Consider the following 27,004-nt stretch of genomic DNA (forward strand, 5'->3'; position numbering starts at 1 on the left):
AACACACATCTTCAATACAACAGCCAAGAAATACAATATCAATATATGATAATATCAGCAGAAAAAACACATGTATGACATCTAAATACCCACTACGAGGTAAAATCGAAATTGATGGGAAAATATTAAAGCAGGAAGCAAGGTTTAGATATCTGGGAATAGATATACCCAGTTACGGAGATGTTGAAGAGGAAGTACTACAAGAAAGCTTAAAAGCAAGTAAAGCGCTGGGATCTCTTAATCTCTTCCAATCTGGAAGAACGAACACCTAAGACAAGACACAAAAGCAAGAATCTATAAAGCAGCATTTCGACCTATATTGACATACACGGCAGAAACAAGACCTGAAACATCTAAAACGAGACGACTACTAGAAACAACCGAGATGAAAATACTTAGACGAATATCAGGGAAAAGTCTATTGGATAGAGAGAGATGCGAAAACATAAGAAGATCATGCAATGTAGAAGACATACCTAAATGGATGAGTGACAAAACGGAAACTGGAGTGGAACGAACACATTAGTAGAATGGCAGAGGATAGGATAGTACGAGATAAGTCACCAAATGGATGAAGAGGTATTTGCAGACTAAGAAAAAGATGGTGCGATAATTTAAACAATTTAGGAGGCTAATATTGAAGAAGAAACAGTCTTTAAAGCCTACCTACAAGAAGGAAGACTCCTCTTGCTACGGTGCGTCGAATAATATATCGCTTGTACTATCCCGGAGAATTTAAAACCGTATTTCCGATTGCATTTTTAAAACTGGAAGTCCTTTGCCAAATATCTCACCTTTAGTACCATCCTTGGATTATATAAGCTTTCATCCGACACCTCATTTGTCATTCTATCTGGTTTAATGACTGAGGAGTTGTGTTTACGGACAGACGGACGTATATAATTCAACGCTTTCACATTTTTTTCAAAACTGAGTGAAAACAATACTTCTTTAGAAATCCATAAATATATTCGCTAATAATGAAACTAATTTGCAGTGGTTATAGCCAACCTTCATTAGTGGAGTAGGCATTAGAAGAAGAAGACCAATGAAGATAAAGTAGAGCCCATTGTTAGACTAAAATTTTGTTTATATAGAAAAAATTATTTAGTTGAAAATCGTAGGTACATAAGGTGCGTTCGCGGGTACAGTTGACAAATTGTCGCCGACAATTTCTAACCTCATTTAATATAAATAATATCGTTAATAGATAAATAAACAAGGTATATTTACTTTTAATTAATATTAATAACTAATTATTAAATTATAATAGGTAAATATACCTTGTATATTTATCTATTAACGATATTATTTATATAATTTTAAAGTGCGCATGCGTTTTGCTGCTAATTTGTCGCCGACAGGCACCCGCGAACGCACTTATTATCTCAATGAATCCATTAAAGCTGATACATTTAGTCTTCAGAACAACAGTAATAATTATTTATGAAACTATCGATAAATTGTCAAGAGCTTCGTAAACGTTAATTGTAGAAAAGTATTCCTTATTTCGAAAAATCTATTTCAAATTTGTCCTATTTATTTTCGAGCAGTGTATCAAAAATAATGTTGAGCAGTATAACACACGCTGTTATGCGCTTGCGTCCGGCTGCAAGGTCTCGATGCGCAGTGGGAAAAATGGAACATTTTTTCATAACGTACTTCACGGCAAGTGACTATACTGATTGTTGTATAAACCTATATACTGTGCTCCGGCTGTCACTGTCAATCTGTCATATCACTGAGTGCACGTTTACATGACAAGCTCTTAACGCGCGTTTTGATAATGCGCGATTACAGCTACATGCATGCATTCTTTTCAGGCCGTTCACATGCTAACGCGCGTTAAACAGTCTACGTAAAATATAACATGTGTGTGTGTGTAGTTGTAATCGCGTATTCTCAAAACGCTTGTTAGCGCTTATATCGCTATACATACAAGATTTAATAAATTTTGACTTGACTAAAAAGAAGAGACAAGAAATGTCACTTCAAAAACAACACGAGTTCTTTTTAAGGTTATGTCTTTTAAGTTAGGTTGACGTTTTCGTTTCGATTTCGGGTTTTCGTTATATTTTACTTAAACTGTGATCTACCATTACCAGCTTTAATACGTATTAAAACGATGGAGTACATTCAAGAACCAGTCTCAAGTGAACCATTAAAAACAACAATGTAAATATATTTCTTTATCATTAATCATGTCATTTTTATAAAATTTTATTTTCAGATTATGTTGTGAATGTGGTATAGCTATAGAACCCAACCCTGCTAATATGTGCGTGGGGTGTCTTCGATCACAAGTGGACATAACAGAAGGAATCCCTAAACAAGCTACTTTGCATTTCTGCAGAGGATGTGAAAGATATTTTCAACCACCTGGGGAATGGGTCAAATGTACATTAGAGTCTAGAGAACTCTTAACATTGTGTCTTAAAAAACTTAAGGGCTTAAATAGAGTTAAGCTTATAGATGCTTCTTTTGTTTGGACTGAACCTCACTCAAAAAGAATCAAGGTTTGTTAAATACATACTACAAATTGGTTATGTTTGGTTGCCCTAAACTGTATGTTGTCCAATACTTCATTGTAGAAAAAAAATGTTAATATCATAGACAATCATATTAAGCAACTATTAATATTTTTTAGATAAAGCTTACTGTTCATGGAGAAGTTGCAGGTGGTGCAATATTGCAACAAGTATTTGTAGTTGAATATACAGTGGCACATCAAATGTGCGATGAATGCCATAGATCAGAAGCTCAAGACTTTTGGAGAGCCTCGGTTCAAGTTAGACAAAAATCGGAAAACAAGAAAACTTTTTACTATTTAGAACAGCTTATATTAAAACACAAGGCACATGAAAATACATTAGGAATTAAGCCTATTCATGGTAAGTTATGTGAATTATATTTACAATAGAACCCAGATTATCCATGCTCCTCGGGACCGGATGTAGCACAGATAATTGAAAAGTACAGATAATCAGAACATTTATTCCTTAAGGCTGTATGACACTATGCATTTTCTTGTATCATTTCTAATATCGTTTCTGATATCGTTTCTTGTATACATTTTCTTGTATCATTTCTTGTACGTACATTTGTGCCCTGTATGACACTATGCAAGTTCTTGTATCGAAAACTGTATGAAATTCGGCGCGTGATTGGTCGAAATTTTGTTTGTCACCCTGTCACGTTACATTGGTATGGTAGTACTGCGTCTTCAGCTGATTTTAAGGATTTTATAAAATTTATAAACTTTTAAAAACAAATATTTTAATGTTATAATAACTAGAATTTTTACGTTGACTGTTGATTATTGGTGTTTTTTATTTTGTTTTGATATTTGTGCTAAAATATTTGCATTATAATTATCTTCAGTTTGATCCAAATTGGAACTATTGTATTTTCCTCTATTAAAAAATTATGCAATATGAAACCCAGTTATTCTAAATATATGGTTATTAGTAGAACAGTAGTCCATACCAAACGGTATATTAAGTATCAATAACATATTTATAAATAATACCTACAAAACACAAATAAATTCATCAAGATATAAATCATATGATCTCATTTTCAGCCGCCATTATGACATTTAGAAGTTTTACCAGCAGGTTTTACGTTTTTGCTCTTTGCGCAGAAATTGGCGCAGTTATTGTACAAGAATCTGTGCCTGACACAAATTCTTGTATCGTTTCTGATATCGTTTCTTGTATCTGTGTATGACACTATACATTTTTTTGACATATCAGAAACGATATTAGAAATGATACAAGAAAATGCATAGTGTCATACAGCCTTTATACACGGTGTTTCATTAGTAATTGTCCATATTGTAACTGGAGAAACCTTAGCACAAAATATGAAGATTTAACCTAAAACACTTCAAAATATTACTCCTTACCGAGATACAGAGTGTTTTATTACAAATATCCTAAAATGGTTTTAGCCCATTGTTTTAACACCTTCCAATATTTTTTGTTCAAACTTGACACACAGTTTACACATGTTAGAATACTTTACTATTAAAAGATAGTTTTCCGCTGTTACCAGAGGCGTGCTGTAGGGATATATACTTACTTAATTTTCCCCCTCACAATCTACACCACTGTCGTAATAATCATTTCAGCGTGTTTTTTGATTCTTTGTTACTTTTTATGTAAATATGCTTGTTTCAATGTGATAGAGTGAGTAGTTTTCAAGTTATTTGCGTTTAAAGGTAAAGGATTCAATAAGATTATGTGTATTTTAAACACATAATCTGATCTAATGTTTAAAATACATAATCTTATTGAATCCATTACCTTTAAACGCAAATAACTTCAAATCTACTCACTCTATCGCATTGAGGCAAAAGGATGATATGTATGTAAACAGTAACAAAGAATCAAAAAAACATGCTGAAATGATACGACGAAAACTATCTTTTAACACTGGTTAAAGTATTCTAACATGTGTAAACCATTTGTCAAGCTTGTACAAAAAATATTGGAACATGTTAAAACAATGGGCTAAAATCATTTTAGGATATTTGCAATAAAACACTCTGTATCTCAGTCTGGAGGAATATTTTATTAAGTGTTTTAGCTTAAATCTTCATATTTTGTGCTAAGGTTTCTCCAGTTACTACATAGACAATTACTAATGAAACACCCTGTATAATACATATATATGTATATACTTACATCTGTGCCTACCATATACATATATATGCACCTACCATAAAAAGATAAGAGAAAAAAATAAATCCTTCATTATGAGTCTCCCTCTCGGCATATAGAGTTTCCGTCAAGTGATTTACAGTGACGCTATTTTGATAAAACCTCAAAAATGCAATTTGAGTAATAGAAATTATAGCACAGATAATCGGAGTTCTACTGCATTTCATTTTTTATACACTGTCGAACAACTAATTGAAAGGAAAATGGATACATCCATCTGGCTTTTGTGGTTCTTAAGAAGGTCTATGGCTCGATACCTAGAACCAAGCCATGGTTGTATTAATAAAAGCAGTAAAAGCACTATACAAGAATAACAAAGTAGCTATCAAAACAGTCAATAGAATGTGCAGTACGTTTAAGATGACAAAGGGACTGCTACATGCCTGCTCCACATCCCCTACCTTTTTTAAAATATTCCTGGAAAAAACCCTCAAACCATGGAAAAGAAAGTGCAAAGAAATGGGCATACCAGTAAGAAACGAATAACTATATACCCTAAGTTTTGCTGATGACCAAATAGTGATTGCACAAGATCAAGATGATCTCATCTTTATGATGAGAAAACTGGAATATACAAAGAATGAAATGGAAATAAAGTTAAAGAAACTAAATACCTAACAACAGAAAATACAGAAATAAAACAGCTGGAAATAGATAGAGGTAAACAAATCAAAGGAACAGACAAGTACAAGTATTTGGATATCTTAGACCCATCACTGAGAGAGGAAGATACTTGTTCTTCTCTATGATAGAGGACATTTCATGGGACTTTATTAATGACACTAATATGAATGCGAATAATAATTTTTCCTATTTTGTTCACATCATTTCCAATGCATTCTTGACCTGTTTCCCGGAAAAGTCTTACTCTAAAAGAAAGGGTCAGGCGGGTGTGGTGAGTTGGTTTAATGATAGCTTGAGAACAATGCGTGATAATATTCAATTTTTTATAGAACTTAATAAACAGCTTGATGCACCAAATTACCTACAGGAATACATAAAAAATATTAAAAATGATTATCGGACAGCAATAAAAGCAGCAAAGAAAGCTACCAATGACCAACTAATTTCAAACTCTCATAACCCGATTAAAACAATGTGGAATATCATTAATGAGTATAGAGGCATCACAAAAACTGAAACTAATTCTAATATAACACCTGATCAATTTAATCATTATTTTTTAAACATTACCTCCGAGCTGCCTAGCCGTACCTACTCCTGCACCCCACAATGACCCACTCAACTATGCACCACCTTATGCTGAACAGATGTTTGAATTCCAACCAGTCTCTTTTAATGAGGGAAGAGATATTGTGAACTCTCTCAAAAATAAAAAAAGTAGGGACCCATTTAATTTAACTGTCAGCTTAATCAAAGGGATAAAAAATCTAATAATATGTCCTCTGACCAAGCTCATAAACTTATGTATAGCTGAGGGGGTTTTTCCTGAAGTTTTAAAAACTGCGGTGGTCATTCCGGTTTTTAAAAAGGGAGAGACAGATCAAATGTCTAATTACAGACCTATCTCTCTGTTACCTATATTCTCGAAGATATTTGAAAAATGTCTTGCTGGAAAAATAGCAAGTTTCTTTGAGTCTAACGGGCTCTTCGTTGAATCTCAATTTGGCTTCAGAAAGGGTTTGAAGACTGTTCAGGGTATTTTGAATCTTGTAACATACATCCAAGATGCTTTTGAACAAGGTAAACTATGTGTCTTCCAACTTTTGCGACCTAAGTAAAGCCTTCGATTGTGTGTCCCACGAAATCTTACTGCTAAATTGAGTAAATATAACTTCCCAATCTCCAGTATATCATTGATAAAAAATTATTTGACAGACCGCTGCCAGAGGGTGAGATTTGCAGGTGTTGAATCGGAGAGAGGATGCTTGCGCATAGGAGTTCCTCAGGGCTCTGTGTTGGGTCCCTTATTATTCTTGATATACATCAATGATTTACCACTTTCATGTCAAACTGCGCATTTCACTCTCCTTGCAGATGACACAACAATCTCATCCTGCAGTAAGGATTTGGTAACAGCAGTGGGGAGTTCGTGGGGTTCAGTGTCGGAGGCAGAACATTGGTTCCATTCTAATAGGCTGTTTCTCAATACAACCAAAACACAGTCCTTACTTTTTTCAACTAGAAATATTCCTGATGAACTGGACAATGCATCCTGTGCTAAATTTCTTGGTGTTCTGCTGGACCCTGGTCTGATATGGGATGCTCATACCACCTCTTTAGTGGCAAAGCTATCATCAAATACATTTTTGCTTCGTGGACTTTCATCCTGTGTTTCCGCTTCCATACTAAAGCAGGCATATTTTTCTTTGTGTCACTCACATATCTCCTATGCTATTCTCGCATGGGGCCATAGTGCAGGAGCGAAGGATGTATTCAGACTGCAGAGAAGGGCCATTCGCATTGTCGCAGGCTTGCCATATAGAGCCGATTGCAGACAAGTTTTTATAGATTGGAAAATATTAACATTACCTTGCCAGTATATTATATATGATAATCTTATATATGTAAAATGCAATATGCATTAATTCCAGACTCATGAACAGATTCATAATATTAACACACGCTTTAGAGGGAACCTTGCCCCAAAGTTTCGTAGGCTGGAGAGGTGCAGAGATGGCCCATCATGTCTGGCTATACATTTCTTTAATAAATTACCCCTAATAATTCGAGAACTGCCCTTAGATACATACAAAATAAAAATCAAAGAACTTCTTTTGGTGGGTGCTTACTATTCTCAGGAGGAATATCTCGGGGCTACCCTGTTGTGATAGTCCTACAGCTCTCTTAAATGTTCTGTGTGCTCTTGTGTTTTTATGCTAATATTCTAACTTTGTGTTAAGTATTTAGACTAGGTGATAAAATTTTATAGATTTTACTTATTAAGTGTTAGCTTGCCAATGTATTTCAATGATGCATTTTAACAGACTTTGACTTATGTAAATACTTTGTATATTGACATCAATAAACTGAATTGAATTGAATTGAATATAATATTAAATAAAGGAACAACTGGAGAACATATAAAAAATATGCTAGGACAAAGAAAAGACTGCATACGAAAATTTAATCCAGTACCATGGGATAAGAACATCAGTATATAAAAACAAAAAGGACTTATGGGTGTGAAAACTCGATAATACATAAGAAAACCAAAAACAATATAAGAGCAACAGAGATGGAATTCCTAAGGAGAAGCTGCAGAGTAACAAGAAGAGATAGAATAAATATACTGAATTCACTCTACCGAGATTCACTTTGACACATTCGGAATAGGAAACATACAACACAAAAATTCCTACCTCACACTATTAACTGCTAAAATCAACTTAATCTTTCATTAAAAAAAGAAGAATTATTAGAAATAGTGGGAGTGTCTACTAATCTCATAAAATTTTGTGGAGTTTATTTTTTTTATGTAATTATGTTTATTTACAATCTACATCATTAAGTAAATTTGTTCCATGTTTTTCGGCATGAAGAAGAGACTTCCAATGATGTCTCATCTTATTCTATTATGTTAAAGTTTTAAAATAGGTCCTGAGGCCAGGTTCTATCTAGTCTCCTTGTGACAGGACCATTATGGAATAATTCCCTTACTAACTCATTGTCATGGTGAATGGTACGCTCGCTTTGTGATTCCGAGGCTCGATGGATTTCTTCTCTGATGAAAGGTATATTTAAGTCTTCGTGAACTGTTTGATTAGTTACATACCATGGTGCATCCACTATTGATCTTAGAACCTTAGACTGAAATCTTTGGATGATATTCAGTGATGTTAACTTTGCACAGCCCCAGAGGTGTAGTCCGTAGTACCATATAGGTTTGAGTATTGCTTTGTACAGAAGAATTTTGTTTTGGATGTAGAGTTTTGATCCGCGTCCAAGGAGCCAATACATTTGCCGAAATTTTAAGTATAGTTGTCTTCTTTTAGTCTGTATATGTTTTTTCCAAGTAAGACGTTGGTCAAGGTGGAGGCCAAGGTATTTAACGTCTGTTACTGTTGGTATTCGTACATTTTCCATTCTTACAGGTGGGCATGTGTTGTGGCGGTTTGTAAACGTGATTTGAGATGATTTTGTTTTATTTACTTTTGTTCGCTGTGTACCATTCACTGAGTATGTCCAGATGGTGTTGCAGGTCTTGTGAGGCTTGTATGTGATCTTCATTTACCGCTAGTATTGCTACGTCATCAGCAAAGGAAGCGATCGTAGTATTATGAGACTCTGGTATATCGGCTGTGTAGAGTGAGAAAAGCAGCGGCCCGAGAACACTACCTTGCGGAACTCCGGAGTTAATAGGACAGAGGCTGGATTGTTGGTCTTTGAATTTTACTGAGAAATATCTATTTGATAAGTAGGATTTGATTAGGAGGAAATAGTTACTGGATAGTGCTAATTTTACTTTGTAAAGCAGATCTCTGTGCCAAACTTTGTCAAACGCTTGTGAGATATCTAGGAATACAGCGTTGCAGTATTTCTTTTCTTCGAGAGTTTTTGATATTTCATTTACTATTCGATGGACTTGTTGTGTAGTAGAGTGATTTTCCCGAAAACCAAAAGAATGTTCTGGTAGTAATGTTAGGAATTCATGATCTGCGTATATTCTTTGTAGCAGCAATCTTTCAAAAACTTTACTGACGATTGGGAGTAGGCTGATGGGTCGATAAGATGTTACTTCATTGGGCGCTTTGCCTGGCTTAAGGATCATTATGATTTCTGCAAATTTCCATATTTTTGGAAAGTATGATAAACTTATCATGCGATTAAATAGTACTGTTAGCATAATAATGGCCTTACGAGGAAGTTGTTTTAGTACTTGTGCCGAGATTAAGTCATAACCTGGAGCTTTTCGTGAGTTGAGTTTGGTTATTTCTTTCTTGACTTCTATAGGAGTAAAACTTTTGATTGGAAGGGACATTTGACATGCTGCGCTAATTAGTTCTTCCACTTCTTCATCAGGGTCTGGTGGCTCGGCTTGAAATACACTCGTAAGATGTTCAGCAAAGATGTCCGCTTTTTCTTTGTTGGAACGAGCCCATTCACCATTTGGTTTATGGAGGGGAGGAATAGTTGTGTATGGTTTTTTGAGTTTCTTAGTCGCCTTCCATAGCGTCTGATCATTTGCTGTAAGGTTTGTAATGTAATGTTCGAAGGTTTCGTTGTTTGCAGCTTTGATGGCTACTCCAAGTTGTCTACGTAGTCTATTGTATATATGTTGATCTATGTTGTTTCTAGATCTTTGCCAGTTTCTTCTCGCACGACCTTTTTCAGCAATGAGTTGCCGAATGTGTAGGGAAACATTTGTTGTATGTGTCAGTCTGCGTTCAGTTTGTGGTGTAGATTGCCATGCCGCTTCTTGCACAAGGGTGGTGAAATATTGAGCTGCTGTATCTATCTCGTCTGGAGATTTGATTCGCAAATTAAGATTAATGTTTTCTTCTAGGTAGTATTGAAAATCTGCCCAGTTGGTGTTTTTTGACGCTAGTCGAGGAGGGGGTGTGTTGTTGATAACTGTGGTACTCTTGTTCATAATAACTGGTGTATGATCAGATGAGAGGTCATAGCTGGATTCTATTAGACAGTTGTTTCTGGATTCTCCTTTGCTTATGTAAACGTCTAGCACATCTGGAAGTTTTCTGGGGTCACTTGTCCAGTAAGTAGGGATTCCGTTGGTGTGGCAATCATAGTTGTTGTCGGTCATTGCTTTTAAAAGGTTACGACCTTTTGTTGTTAGGAGTCTTGAGCCCCAATGTGTGTGTTTCGCATTCCAGTCTCCCCCGGCTACAAATTTACTGCCAAGTAATTGAAAGAAGGCTTTGTATTCATCTGTGGAAATTGCATGACGAGGTGGGCTGTAGATTGCAGATATGTTAAAGTGCCATGGCGTTTATTTCTACAAAATATTTTTATTTTGTACAATAAATAATTTTCTCATTTGTTATCAATACATTTCATTATAATGGTGTAAATAAATAATTATTGATTGGCGTAAGGTTTATTGTTTACTATTAATAATATTGGCTATGAGCAGCTGCGTTGGTTGTGTAGTAATTTCCAGTCACTTCTGACAACTGAACTTCCCAAAAAAGAAATTACTAACGTCAGTGTCAAAGTGAATATCGATAGAGCGAATTCAGTATAAGAGAGGTTAAGAAATGATGGGAATGAACTCATATATAATTCAGACTACATAAGAGATTACCCTGGTACAGACATGTCAGAAGAGCAGACAAAAAACGCTGTATAAACAGAATAACTGAGTGGAGCTCAATAGGAAGAGAGTCATACCCTGAAGATGTTTCAGAGATGAAGTGGACGAAGCAGTGGAAAAAAGAAATTTACAGGAAGGAGACTGGTAAAATATAAAGAACTAGAGAGAACCGTTGAGTGAAGGAATACAGTAAAAACTGTGAACATCCTTAGTTTGTCATTTTTTATTTGACTTTATAAAATTACCATATTTAAAAATAGAAAATATTGTAAGACCTACATAGAGATAGTTGTTATATGTTACGTTATGTAAAAATGATTATGTTGTTTGCTTATCTAGGTGGCTTGGATTTCTTCTACACAACAGAGGGTCATGCAAGAAAGATGGTTGATTTCTTGTCAGCTGTTCTTCCATGTAAATACCAACATTCAAAGAAATTAATTTCTCATGATATTCACAGCAACATTTACAATTATAAGTTTACCTATTCAGTGGATATTGTTCCTGTATCAAAAGATAGCATTATTTGTTTACCAAAAAAGTTAACTCAACAACTGGGAGGAATTTCACCAATTTGTTTAATCTACAGGGTTACAAATTCAGTTCATCTTATAGATCCTTCTACAGCTCAAAGTAAGTATTAGCTCTGTTCGAACAACACTATTAATAGTGAATATTTTGTATAAATGGGTAAATACATTATTAATGTAGAGAATATTGTTAGATGCAACCAAAATTGTCAATGCTGATTTAAAAACTAGTAACATAACTAGGGCAGGGGGCATGCTGACCAGCTGCCCGGAGCTCCCACATTCCGGGTGCCCCCACAAAGCCTTAATCGTAAGAGGTGTTTATTTAAACAGATATTGGCAGGAAATACCGGAACTCGACAAAATATGACAAGTATGTTTAAAAGAGAGGAGTGTAATGGTGGTTGTGATATAATATATTCATGGTTCATGGTTATGTTTTTCACCTTCTACCGGGCGAGTGTATTGCTTCGTTTGTCAATTATTATCTAGTGTTCATACACATTCTAGCCACAGTGGATTTTGTAATTGGAAACATGCAGGATACATCACAAACTGGAAATTATTTGGGAATACTTGAGTTATTAGCTGAATATGATGAATTTTTGAAGCACCATATTAACAAATATTCAAATTCTGCAAGCGAACATGCCAACTATCTTTCATCAACCATATATGTCAGGAAATTGTACCTATATCTGATAGGTCAAAGCGTATTAAATGAAATAGTTTCAGGGATTAAGAAGTAAAACATTATTAAGTTTCTCTTAACTCGACACCTGAAGAATGACATACTGATCAATTAACTGTGATATTTCGTTACATAGAAATTTTTCACTCCTATTGAAAGGTTTATCATATTTGTGCCCAAGTGCGGTCATAAAGCAGAAGATATATTTAATTCTCTAATGACATGTTTGCAAGAACATGATATCAATTTGAAAAACTGCAGGAGACAGTCCTACGATAATGTGTCAGTTATGAGTGAAAAATACAATGGTCTTCAGGCAAAATTATGGAACATATCTTGACGTTGTGGATTCCTTGTGCCGCTCACTTTCTAAATTTAGTTGCAAAAGCTGCAGCTGAGTGATGTCGTGCTGCTATAGCATTCTTTGATTTTGCGACAGCAACGCAGTGTCTTTAAGAGACAGCAAAGCAGACCGTGGCAGAAATATTATTGTTCTTAAAAGAGTAAATACTAATAGATGGTCATCTAGAGGTGATGTCACAAAATAATTAGTTAAAAGTCATAATCAGATTAAAGGAGCATTATCCAAAATTTCATAAGACAGTGAGCAACAATTTAAAACTCGTAGCGATGCAAATGGTTTGTACCTATAATCAAATACGTTTCCAAAAACAAAAAGAATGTGAATGATGTGCTTCCAAACGTTGAGGTGACACCTAGTTTATATTCCGTTCTGATTACTGCCGTTAACCGTTAACTGCAGTGGGTAGAGATCATTCTCAAAACTTAAGTTAATTTAAAATCGACTTCAGTCTATGACGGGTCAAGAGCTTTTGAATTATCTCTCTATAATGAGCATTGAACACGATGTCTTAAAGCAACTAGATATGTCCGACATAATCAAAGAATTTTCAATCAAAATATCTCGAAGAGTACCCAGACTTTAATGTTTATTTTTAATATATTACTGTAACAAGTTACAGTTCTTCCATTTTTTATTGTTTAAAAATATATTTATAAAAATCCACAAGGAAAAAGTTTTCCTGTAGTTGGCTGTATACCATGTAATACAAAAAACAGTAAAATCCTTTATAAAAGGTATATATTTAAAGTCCCTAAAAAGGGCTACATCACGATCACATAAGTAGTTTTCGATTGGTTTACCAATCATCATCAGTGCTTACCTAAAATGAATATAACCTGGTAAAATAATGCAAAGATTTTGAAATTTTGACTACGGTTAAGAAAAGTAGATCAACATTTTTTTAATGGTAGGAGGTAGAGTCCCCACACCAATTCTGCCCAGGGAAACCCACTGCCTTAAATCCGGCTCTGGACAGGATAAAGTTAACAAAGGCACAGCACAAGGTACTGAGTAGATTGGATACTGATAATGGCAAGGAACATACCAGAAAACTAAAATAAAAATGAACAAAATGATAATAGGACTAGTAGTAAAAGTAGAGGAAAAATGCATGCCTTTTAATAGGAGAGAGAAAGAACCCTTCCATGAGATCAGACTTACTACAATTTTGTGGCAATACATTCATGTACATATCTATTAATGATCAAGGCAACGGTGGAGTTACATTTTGTTGAAGAAATAATAATTATATCTGGGACCTAAGCAGTGGAAGAAAATAAATGCTTGTAAGTTTTAACAACCTATATTCTGAAGAAAAAATGGTATCACATAACAGAAATCACTGAACCTGAACCACTTATAGGAAGATCAAAGAGAGAATTTAAAACAGGATGGAGAGAACAAGTGGGTCAAGAGTTTTGATTACTAAGAATAATTACACTGTAGCAAACTATAAAGAAACAATAACTATAACTATGCCAAAAACTGTAATTTCAAACAGGCAATCTAACAAATACATATACAATACTCTGCATTTTACATTTTCTTTTTTTAATTTGCTCACTAAATTTTCACTTAATGTTTAAACTTAGTTGCAGAAATAAGTGCTACAGTATTTTACCGTTATCCATTTGGAGCCATTTGTAATCCAAAGCAGTTAGTAGAATATGTTGTAATGGACATAGAACCCATCATGGATAAAGATAGGAAGATATTCCCTGGACAAGGAGCTATTTCCCACAGACATGTTCTGGCTGATATTTGGGTAGTTAAAGCATCTGAATTGGGTGTAAATGATAATACTATTCATACTAGAACTCACTTGGGTCATGTCTTAAAACCTGGAGATTCCGTTTTAGGGTGAGTAATTTTTAAAGATTTTTATTAATGGGAAGGAACATGATTTTGCTTATTTAAATACTATTGAACAGCCATTCAATAAGTCTTGCAGTCTGAGTGACTGAAATTATTGGGAGAGGTACTGGAAAGAACCAATGAGGTTAAGTATCTAGGGGTAACCCTGGATTCGAAACTCAATTGGAATACTCATATTACCAATATAACCAATAGGGCTAAGCGACTCTTCTGGAACTGCAGACGAGTTGTAGGTAAAACCTGTGGATTGAAACCAAAGGTGATCTGTTGGTTGTACACATCAGTGATACGACCGACAGTCACTTATGGGTCAGTACTCTGGTGGAGAAAGACGGCTTTGCAATCTTGTGTGACCACTCTCACCACCCTACAAAGACAAACGCTTCTAAATATAGCAGGAGCCTTGAATAGTACAGGAACGGCTTCATTAGAGGCTATCACAGGTCTCCCTCTGCTGGAATTATATATTTCGGCGGTAGACTTATGACCATCCTGAGACTTAAAGCAAACAATACTTGGAGGCCGAATTATGTATTGAATAGCCACACAAACATTACTGGGACTATACTTGAGGAATCCATCTTTATGATGAACTCAGATATGATGACACCAGAAATAATCTTCACTCACAAAATTATACCATCTAGAAAGCAAAAAGTCCGAAATATTAATGGGGACTTAATATGGTTCACTAATGGATCTAAAACTGCCCATGGTACTGGATGAGGAGTCTTTGGGCAAACATGTAACTATAATAAATCTTACAGCCTAGGTCAACATACAACGGTGTTCCAGGCTGAAGTTTTTGCTTTGGTGGCCTGCATTGATGAAATAATTGATGAAGACCCTAAAGCTAAGAGAATCAACATTTACACAGATAGCCAATCGGCTATTCTGGCTGTAAAGAACCCTCTCACCAAATCAAAACTGGTGAGCAACTGCAAAGATCTCCTCAATAACCTGGCAAAAGACAATAAAGTGTCTTTAATATGGGTGCCGGGTCATGAAGGGGTGCATGGGAACGAACGAGCAGATATGTTAGCGAAACAAGGCTCGAGAGAAACTTTTGAAGGCCCAGAACCTTTCTGTGGCATCACTAAAGATGCTATAAAAAACGAGGTTCAGAAATGGCTGATAAAGAATCATCAAAATAAATGGAGAACCACTCAAGGGCAAATCCAGACTAAAAAAATAATCAAGAATATTGATAAAAAAACTCTCGAACAGTTTGATGAACCTCAATAAACGAGAGATAAAAACGGTCACTGAAATGGTGACTGGACATTGCCGTTAAAGAAATCACCTATACAAACTAGGTAAGATAAATGAACCATGGTGCAGAAAGTGCGAAATGGAAGAAGAGACTGCCATACACATACTATGCCATTTCAGTGTGCTAGGTGATGTAAGGCAGGACTTCACTGGTCAAATGAGGTTCGAACCAGAAGAGATCCTAAAACTACCAATAAGAAAACTGTTGGCCTTCGTTGAGGCCACAGGACTTATTAAAGTTTAAGGAGAAGAACAGGGTTTGGTACAAAGGTCTTATGACCAAGTGCCAGAGACTAACGAGTCTCGCCTGAGTTAAGAAGAAGAAGGAGAAGTCGTGCAGTTCGATAAGAAGAATACAATTTTATGATTTGAAAAACACTTTAATATTCAGTATAGTCTCTCTGAACATCAATACACTTGTTCCAACGAGATTCCAATTTAAAAATTCCATCCTTGAAGTGAGAAATTGGAAGGATTGCAAAATACGCTTCCACAGCTGTTATGACCTCATAATTTGATGAAAAACGCTTTTCACGCATGAACTTTTTGAGGTATTGAAATAGACGGAAGTCGCTATGGTCCAAATCTGATGAATACGGTGGATGCACCAACAATTTGAACGTTATTCATGAATTTTATCCATGGTTAAATTGTTCATATGACACGGTGCATTGTCCTGATGAAAAATAATTTTTTTCGACTGCAAACGCTTTAAATGTTGCTGAGAAAGTCACATTCGAATGTGTTTTTGTTCCGTTGTTAGCGAATGTGGCATCCATTATGAACACAGCTTTCTGATACCCAATACTTCAGTCTAAAAATATTGCTTACACTGTCCAATAAGATTCCTAGGGCTTTTACTAAATCTCTTTCGCTCACCATATCCCGTATTTTTTCTACGATTTATGGTGTTGTTGCTGTTTTTGGACGTCCTTGACGTGAATCGTCTTCAACGCTTGTACCGGGTGTCCCAATAAGAATGGCTCTCGGCCATATCTCAGGAAGCGTTTATAGTACAGCTTTTAGAAAAAAAATATTTATAACAAAAGTTGCCTCGGGAAAAGCCTGGAAATTATTTTCATAATTGTAAGTCCACCGCCAGAGGGCGTAATTCAATATCAAAAATTAAAAAATCAAAATTTTACAAAATTTATCTAATGAAAGGGTACTGTAAATCCAATCATCGTATTCTTCATAAAATTCTGCGCATATTTGATTTCACAAGTTTAAGTCTACCTTTACAAATAAGAGGTGGGGGTGAGTGGGAACCTTATGAAAAAATGGCTGTAAGTCCGGTTCTGCTAAATCGAATTTTGCATACTTGGTCTTATTTTCGAAATAGCATAATAAGTAATATTCTAGCTAGGAGGCGTTATTTAATAATTTTCAGAAATCTAGTTTTCTTTGGAAAATATTAAATACAAGTATGCATTTTTAATCCTGTATTACAAAAATAAACCAAAGTAGCAACATAATACCGAAAACCGCATGTCAATACCTTTTTTCTATCTCGAGATATCTTAAGAAACGTGTAAATTGTAAACAACTGTTAATGTCACCGGGAAACGAAGTTAAGGAAAAGTAGTGTGCTATGGAAAAAACAAAGAAACATTTTTCAGATGTAAACGTATATAATTAATTAAAACAACAATAAGACAAACAACACTATAAAACATAACAAAGAAATAAAAGCAACTACTTAGTGACGACCTAAATGTTCAAATTGTTGCCCATCATTTTCGATGCTAGAATTTACTCTTTCAAGAGTAGATTGAACAGCAGTCTCAATTTCTGCTTTCTCAATGCTTTGAATGGCGTGTCGTATTCTCTAGATTCTAGATCATGTTTTCTCGAGTAGTGGGCCTAGCTGCAAAAACAAGGACTTTAATCCGTGCAGATAAATAAAAGTCTAAAACAGTTAAATCTGTTGCTATTCAATCTACTCTTGAAAGAGTAAATGCTTGCATCGAAAATGATGGGCAACGATTTGAACATTTAGGCAGTCACTAAGACTAAGTAAGTAGTTGCTTTTATTTCTTTGTTATATTTTATAGTGTTGTTTGTCTTATTGTTGTTTTAATTAATTATATACGTTTACATCTGGAAAATGTTTATTTGTTTTTTCCATAGCACACTACTTTTTCTTAACCTCGTTTACTGGTGCCAGTAACAGTTATGTTTTCGGTATTATGTTGCTAATTTGGTCTAATTTTGTAATAAAGGATTAAAAATGCATACTTGTATTTAATATTTTCCAAAAAAAAAAAAAATAGATTTCTGAAAATAATTAACGCCTCCTAGCTTGCATATTACTTATTAGGCTATTTCGAAAATAAGATAATTACATTGACGAAAAAGAGCTGTTTTCAACAAGACCAAGTACCTATGCAAAATTCGATTTAGCAGAACCGGACTTACAGCCATTTTTTCATAAGAAGGTTCCCACTCACCCCCACCTCTTATTTGCAAAGGTAGACTTAAATTTGTAAAATCAAATATGCGCAGAATTTTATGAAGAATACGATGATTGGATTTCCAGTGCCCTTTCATTAGGTAAATTTTGTAAAATTTTGATTTTTTTATTTTTGATATTTAATTACGCCCTCTAGCGGTGGACCTACAATTATGAAAATAATTTCCAGGCTTTTCCCGAGGCGACTTTTGTTATAAATATTTTTTTCTTAAAGCTGTACTATAAACGCTTCCTGAGATATGGCCGAGAGCCATTCTTATTGGGACACCCGGTACAAGCACTTAAATTCAGCAACCCATCTTTCTACTGCGCTAATTGAAGGTGAAGAGTCCTTATAGTCCAGGGCCCATCTGTTTGAGATGGACGTTGAGAGGTGACTCAAATTTTTTTGCAGAAATTGCTTGAAAATAACTCAAATAATAATTATTGAGTTATCCTCCCTCTCAAAAAGGTCCGGAACATTGTTTAAATAATCAAAATGTCAAAAAATGAAGGAAAAATTCGATTTTTTTCTTCGTTTTTTGATCATAACTTTAAAAGTATTCATTTTCGAGAAAAGGTGGACTGACATAAAAGTTGCGTAATTAAATTTCCTACAATATAGAATTGGTTAAAATTGGTTGTTGCAAAATAGCAATAATTGCGAAAAAACCATACAAAAACAAGTATTCGCATTTTACGTTTTTCAACCATTTTTGCTAGACTTAGGACCTTCATATTTCACCCAGAAAAACTTTATGATACAGTTAAACAATACTGTAAATTTCATTAAGATCGGTTTAAAAGATTTTGCAATCCAGCTTTCGCAAAAAAAATTCATTTTTTCAAAATGTTACAGGACTGAAAATAAAGCAGATAGCACGTTGAAATTTTTATTGCATATAGAAGTGTACTGTACCTTTCATTTGCAATTTGCAAAATTAAAATCGATTAACTACCACAGCGTCAGGAATTTTTTTAAATTAACATTCATTATTGGTGCTACGCGCAGGACAGCGGTGTTCGATTCACACAAGTTGATTTCCACCAAAATTTCTTCCAATCTTTATCTAATAAACTGCGCGTCATAGAAAACGGGCACCCTAAAAAATGGGTCATTTTTGATGTGGCGTATCTCCTAAACCTGTTGTCCGATTTAAGTGATTTTTTGAATATGTTATAGCCCTATTCTTTGTCAATATCCCTGTATTAATATTTTTGCAAAACAGGTAAATTTTCATTGTATACCGGGTGTACGAATCAAACTGTGTTTTTTTCTCAAAGTTCGCAACACCCTGTGGCATATTCTAGCATTTATAAAATACTGAAATTAAAACCCAACTATAGCCTCAGGTTTTCTTAACATTCTGTTTTTTGATTCATTCGTTTATGATGGATAATACAAAAGTTATGTACTTTAACAACTAGGCATGCTCTTTATCAGTACAGGGTGTTTCTAAAGAAGTACGATAAACTTTAAGGGGTAATTATGCATGAAAACATAATGACCGGTTGCTTTATAAACATATGTCCGCAAATGCTTCGTTTCCGACATACAGGATGCTGAATTTTTTCTTAAAAACTGACGATTTATTTATTGCTCTAAAACCGGTTGAGATATGCAAATGAAATTTGGTGGGTTTTAAAACGTAATTTTTGAACATTTTTGGATATACAATTAAGAATTTTTTATTCACCATTGGCGTACATACGAATAATATGATCGGTCATATTACCCGTATGCGCTCCAATAGTGAATATAAAATTCTTAGTTGAATGTCAAAAAATGCCCAATAACCATCTCTTAAAACCTACCAAATTTCATTTGCATATCTCAACCGGTTTTAAAGCAATAAATAAATCATCAGTTTGTAAGAAAAAATTTAACATCCCGTATCTCGGAAACGAAGCTTTTGCGGATATATGATTATAAAGCAAACTGTCATTATTTTTAATGCAGAATTACCCCTTAAAGTTTGTCGAACTTATTTCGTCCCTGAAACACTTTAGACTTATAACACCCTATACTGATGAAGAACATGGCTAGTTGTTAAAGTACATAACTTTTGCATTATCCAACATAAGCGAATGAATAAAAAAACACAATGTTAAGAAAACCTGAGGCTATAGTTGAATTTTAATTTCAGTATTTTATAAATGCTAGAATAATCCACAGAGTGTTGCGAACTTTGAGAAAAAAACACAGTTTGATTCGTACACCCGGTATACAATGAAAATTTACCTGTTTTGCAAAAATATTATTACAGAGATATTGACAAAGAATAGGGCTATAACATATTCAAAAAATCATTTAAATCGGACAACAGGTTTAGGAGATACGCGACATAAAAAATGACCCATTTTTTAGGGTGCCCGTTTTCTATGACGCGCAGTTTCTATTATTTTCTTACTCTATATTTTGTTGTATTTTAATATTTTAATTCCACAAAAATCAAACTAATTTTATTATTGTTTGTGAAATATTGTTTAAACAACTGCATATGTTTAAAAATAATAAACATTTATTCTCTAAATTAAAATAAATGAAGAAAGAAAGTTTTTGCTAAAAAAAGTGTTATTTCAAAGGATAGAGTATGTGTTTTTATTTTGCAATAAACAAATTTATTTATTTATGTCGAAATGTAATAAAAATTAAAATGTATCAATCATTATCAAAGGTCATTGGAATGCCCAATCAGAGCAAACTATCCGCTGTCCTGCGCGCAGCACCAATAATTATTGTTTATTTAAAAAAATTCCTGACGCCGTGGTAGTTAATCGATTTTAATTTTGAAAATTGCAGATGAAAGGTACAGTGCACTTCTATGAGCAAAAAAAAAATTCAACTTGCTATCTGGTTTATTCTCAGTCCTGTAACATTTTGAAAAAATGAATTTTTTTGCGAAAGCTGGATTGCAAAATTTATTTTGCAAAATCTATTGAACCGATCTTAATGAAATTTACAGTATTGTTTAACTGTATCATAAAGTTTTTCTGGGTGAAATATCAAGGTCCTAAGTGCAGTATAAATGGTTAAAAAACGTAAAATGCAAATACTTGTCTTTGTATGTTTTTTTTTTCGCAATTATTGCTATTTTGCAAGTAGGGTGACTATTTCTAAATTTTTAACCAATTCTATATTGTAGGAAATTTAATTACGCAACTTTTATGTCAATACAACTTTTCTCGGAAATGAATACTTTTAAAGTAATAATCAAAAAACGAAGAAAAAAATCTAATTTTTCCTTCATTTTTTGACATTTTGATTATTTAAACAATGTTCCGGACCTTTTTGAGAGGGAGGATAACTCAAATATTATTATTTGAGTTATTTTCAAGCAATTTCTGCAAAAAAATTTGAGTCACCTCTCAACGTCCAAATGTACTAATATTTTTACAGATGCGCCCTGGTCTATTATACACTTTCAACATTCGTTTATAAATTTCCCTTGCTTTTAAACTTTCCAAAAAGAAAAATTCATTCACTATATGATACTTGAATGTTTTCATTGTAAAAAAAATACTGCGACACGTCGATACAAAATGGCTTGTAAACAAAAAATGAATTGACAGATTGAAGTGAAATTTCACACATGTTCATATAAAGAGTCTACCAACATAACAAAATAAAATTAGGCTAGTAGCAACCCCCTTTCCTATCGAACCGCAAAACTTATTGAACATCCTAGTTTATATAAACAAATTAATTTTTAGGTACAATATAGAAGACAGTAACATAAATGACACAAACTTCGACAAACTTGATATAAGTTCAGTTCCAGATGTTATTTTAGTAAAGAAACACTATGGAGACAGGTCATTTAGAAGAAGACAGAGGATTTGGAAACTCAAAAGACTTGCTGAAGGTGATACAGCTTTTGATCCTGATGCAAAGTAAGTTCAATAGAAAAATCATTGGTATAAAAATTGTTAGTACTTTTACTTTTCTTTGATACTTTTTGTGCTTTAAAATTCTATTATTAATCCACTATTGATTTAAATGACTTTTGGACACCTGTCTGTTCAATAATTTACTATATTGCCCTATATTGAATTATGAAAATTGATTCACTTTGTATGTATAAGCTTGTTCAATTGAAATATATCATTGTCAGGTTAGCCTTGGAAACAATAATTGTAATCACTCAACTGACGTTCTGTAATGTTAGTTATGTTTGTAACAACAAACTGTCGATACTGATGGAATGGGTATGAAGCGAATTTAATGCGGCCAACATACAAGAGAGAGGTCCTAGAGAGAGAGAGAGAGACAGAAAAGAGCCAGGGAAAAGTTGGGCCGTGTAATTTGAGTTGCATATATAAACTTAAAACGGGGAAATGGACCTCATATTTTTAACTTGGTATCAGGGCTGATGGACAAAATTTAAATACTTTTGTATTTAAATACGTCAGAACTTTCTTCTTCATTAAAACAAGTACTGGCTTTAGTCTTTCTTTTTGTCATTGTCATTAAATGATACACAATAAAATTAGTTATATTTATTAAATATATCATGGTGCACGTCTAAAACCTACAAACTAGAATATGCCAAAAAGAAAGACTAAAACCAGTACTTCTTTAATGATGAAGAGAGTTCTGACGTATTTAGATACAAAAAAGTATTTAAATTTTGTCCATCAGCGCTGATACCAAATTAAAAATATGAGGTCCATTTCCCCGATTTAAGTTTATATAGGCAACTGAAATTCACGGCCCAAATTTTCCTTGGATCTTTTCTGTCTCTCTCTAGGACCTCTCTCTTGTATGTTGGCCGCAATCTCGATTCACTGTTTGAATGGGTCGGGGCCATTCCATCAGTATTGACAGTCCATTGGTCTGTAATCGTCACAGTCATCAGTTTCTATCATTTGTATTTGAGTGCGATTTTAAGTATTGTGATTTAAAAATGGCGTTTGTTGTTAACAATCCATCCAAATATAATCAGCGTGCGTTCATTCAAGGTTCAACCTTCTGCGGGCAAGGTCATGTTGACATTTTGTTCAACCATGAAGGACCCTTGCTCATAGAGTTTATATAAACTTTAAATAAGGTTCATGAAGCAATATGACGAAAATGCCCAGAAACGCTTTCATGTGGTGTCATTCTTCTGCACGACAATACTCGTCCTTATGTCGCCAAAGTAGTGAAAGAAAATCTACAGTCGAAAAAATGAAAGAATATCCATGGACGAACATATAAAACACTCTGTATTTTCCTGTCACCGTGTCACAAAGAAAATTGTCCAGTGCAAGTACATGTAACAATAATTATTACATGTACGTGCGCTGGCCAATTTTTTGTGTGACATGGTGACAGGAAAATACAGCGTGTTTTATATGTTCGTTCATGGGTATTCTTTAATTTTTCCTACTGTACAACGAAAGAAATGGAGGATATTAGCATTCACCCTATAGTTCCGATTTATTGCTCTTCGAATATTGTTTTCAGATGGGCCAAGAAATACCAAATGCTGTAAAAGAATTCTTTGGACTACAGCCACCAGAATTATTTAAACAGGGTATACATCGGTTGGAGAAACAATGGAATATATGCCTTAAATATACTGTCGTCCTCAATTAAAACGCGGTATCTGCAAAAAAATTGAAAATCGAGTTTTTGCTATATGTGGTTTCCTTGTGACCTTATTTATGCTTCTGCAATGTCTGAAAGCCGTATCATTTGATTTACTTCCAAAATAAACAAATTGGAATATGCCGTATGTGCTAAATCTCAATAGCTGCTTAATTAAAATGCGGTATCTGCAGAGTACTCAACTAAAAAGCGGTATGTGCTAGCGAGTATCATGTACTTGCCGCGTTTTAATTGAGCACAGCGCATTTACCGCGTTTTTATCGAGTCTCGTGTTGCGACCTCGTATTTTGAACATGTATGACATGTAGGTATTTTGCGTATACAGTAAGAGCCACCGTAGTAGACACATAGGAACATTGAGCTGTTACAGTCCTGGACCCGTCACTTGTTGCAATGTTTATTTTTATGTCAAGTGACGTTTAGAACATCAGAAAATGTATAAAAACTGAATATTAACATAGAAAGTTGACAAATCGTAGATCAGCTGTATTAAATACAGCTGATCTAATTTTGACGTTTATAGTTGTCATTTTGTTAAAGTTGTAAAAACTTAAAGTATTGTACTATTCTTGGTGTTTGAATAAAATTATTTTAAAACAGAGTAAGTAATACTATTAACTAATGTATTTTTTTGTATCAAAAAACAATTATTTTGAATAGTTTCTTGACAGTAACATGACAGGGATGAAAGTCACATCTGAGAACGGACCGGATTAGCCCATAAGCATAGCAATTAAGTACATACCCATGTGTCTAGTACGGTGACTCTTACTGTATAATAAACAATTATAAGCTATTTATTTTTCTTTTTTGGTAACTATTCTTACGGAAATACGGCACTATTTCTGATCCAGTAATATGTCCGCTGCTCAATTAAAACGCGGTATGTCATTTTTATTTATAGCTTTGATAAAAATATGATTTTTTTGAAGAATATATTTTTAAATAATGTTCAACTATCATTAGAACATGTTTTGCGTTAAAAAGTTGTCAAAAAATATAAGAGTCCTGAGAAAAAATTTTGAGAGCCGATTTCTCGGTTTTAAGTTGGCTGCACGTACCGCGTTTTATTTGAGGACGGCAGTATAGTGGTAATTATTTGTAGATATGTTTGCCGATAATTTTTTTCTTGATCAAAGATGCGTTTCAATTGAACAAGGCTCACATTTGCCTTACCACAAACCCTTGTATTATAAATTTTTCTCTTTGAGTTAGCTAGTTCATAATTAATGTTAAAATGTCACAAGAAAATTGTTTAAAACTAATTTTCATTCGAGATTGATAACTGGTGTTGATATCTTGTCTTCATTCATACAGTGATGAGCATGCTAATAACCGGCAAAATAAAGGAAAAGATGGAAAACATAATACATTGTGAAGTTAAAAAGAGATGAAACTAGTAGAGGTGGAAATTATCGATATAAACATATAAATTAACATTACATTACATAGTTTCCCCATCTTTAGACGTATCGGAGGAATATGACAACTGTGACTGTGACAGGAGAATTTTATAAAATAATCCTGTCAAAGACGTCTAAAAGTAGGAACCTATTTTGTAATGTTAATTTATACGTTTAACTCGATCATTTCCGCTTCTACTAGTTTCATGTTTTCTCTTTTTATTTCACAATGTATTATGCTTTCCATCTTTTGCGTTATTTTGCCGGTTATTAGCGCGCTCATCACTGTATAGCTTAAGATCATGCTGTAACCCTGTTATTATTAAATAAGTTCCTAGGGAATTTTCAAAACCATTCCACCAAAATAAATTTTTTTTATAAGATGTTTAAAATATTAATTAAAATAAAATAACTATTTCTTTGACGAGATTCTAAAACTACTTTTTTATAGCATGTCTAAGTCAAATATTATATGGGATTATTTAATCCACAGTTGATTGTATTAAAAGGTGACTTTTTTTGACTGACTCATTCCTTTGACTTTTGCCCACATTATATTAATTTATCTATTATTACTCGTTGTCTATAACTTGAATTTATTGGGAACATCCTTTTGCTTCCAAACTATTCTAGAATCTCTTAATTAATTTGATAATTCATTTTACATAATTTTTGCAGTGACTACCACGAGTTCTTGGATGATTTGGAAGAAGATCCCGAACTGAGACAAAACATCAACATTTTCAAAGATAAGTCAAAGCAGATACCTGTTGATACATTTGATGATAATGGTGATTCAGCACCTCATATAACCTTGGCAGAAATGTTGGATGATTTAGTTCTTGATGATGTCGAAATGGAAGAAGTTGAGTAATTTTATTGTTAAAATAAAAAGGGAATAAATATAATTTTTGTTAAAGTTCTGAGTTTATTTTCACCTGTCAATTCAGTTAATCCAGTATAGTCTTTACAATTTAATGCTTACAATCCTCATAAGAGCCCTCTTATTTTAGAGTCGTTCGGTACATTACATTACTCTACTGTTTCTTCTCGGAGCCCTCTTTCACTTGTGATCTATTGGTGTATTTTAGACATGTATATAGATAGAGAATTATTGCATGTAATTCAAGAAAAATATAACGGCTGCTTGGATTGTATTAATCAAATGTACACTTCTTTTTATGAAATTAAAGTTGTATTTTATTGCAGTTAGCATTGAAAAACAAAACTTGAGTTTAAACTTATTTTTGTATAAACAACAAGAATAAAAAACCGCCAAACGCCGTAAAAATGAGTGGTGCATACAATATTCCAGTTACAAAAGGTCTGATATGAACATTACGTGACGCGAAAATGTATTTTCATTTTGATGCAAAACAAAATTCTAGTTTTATTTTAGAAGATTTTTCCATAATGTATTTCCATAATTCAAACTGTATCAAAGTTGCTCTTTTGTGGCGCGTTTTACTTCAAATTTAGCAAATATTATAGAAAAATCTTTTAAAATAAAACTAGAATTTTGTTTTGCATCGAAATGAAAATACATTTTCGCGCCACGTAATATTCATATCAGATCTTTTGTAGCTGGAATATTGTATGCGCCACTCATTTTTACGGCGTTTAGCGGTTTTTTATTTTTGTATCAGGAGTTTTTCAGAGTTATTTATAAATTAAATGTATGAAGTTAGATGCAATGTTTCTCGATTACACGTTAAGCTTTATAAATAGTCGCCTTTGTCGCATTATCTCCCAAATGGTCTAGTGTCCATCGAATGTACACTAGATTTTTTTTTCTATTCGAAATAGATTGAAAAAAATATTGGGATGGCCGGTAAATGAACTCGAATTGCCCGTTGCCAGATCAA

General features: G+C 33.8%; 1 protein-coding gene across 1 annotated transcript; it reads left to right on the plus strand.

The window, feature by feature from the left end:
• The first annotated feature begins 1,745 nt into the window (after positions 1-1,745).
• LOC114346214 (60S ribosomal export protein NMD3) lies at positions 1,746-26,058 on the plus strand. Its single transcript, XM_028296991.2, has 7 exons — positions 1,746-2,175; positions 2,231-2,516; positions 2,648-2,891; positions 11,299-11,592; positions 14,137-14,404; positions 21,858-22,037; positions 25,818-26,058. Exons 1-7 carry the CDS (start codon positions 2,126-2,128, stop codon positions 26,011-26,013), a joined length of 1,518 nt encoding a protein of 505 aa, XP_028152792.1. The 5' UTR covers positions 1,746-2,125; the 3' UTR covers positions 26,014-26,058.
• The last annotated feature ends 946 nt before the right edge of the window (positions 26,059-27,004 follow it).

The sequence above is a fragment of the Diabrotica virgifera genome, chromosome 1 (assembly GCF_917563875.1).
Source record: "Diabrotica virgifera virgifera chromosome 1, PGI_DIABVI_V3a".
Taxonomy (NCBI): domain Eukaryota; kingdom Metazoa; phylum Arthropoda; class Insecta; order Coleoptera; family Chrysomelidae; genus Diabrotica; species Diabrotica virgifera.

Bases quoted from the DNA above. Each gene is read 5' to 3' on its own strand.
- LOC114346214 (XM_028296991.2), top strand. From the start codon at position 2,126: ATGGAGTACATTCAAGAACCAGTCTCAAGTGAACCATTAAAAACAACA. The intron at 2,517-2,647 runs GTTTGTTAAATA...AATATTTTTTAG, and splicing joins CTCACTCAAAAAGAATCAAG to ATAAAGCTTACTGTTCATGG. The intron at 14,405-21,857 runs GTGAGTAATTTT...ATTAATTTTTAG, and splicing joins CCTGGAGATTCCGTTTTAGG to GTACAATATAGAAGACAGTA.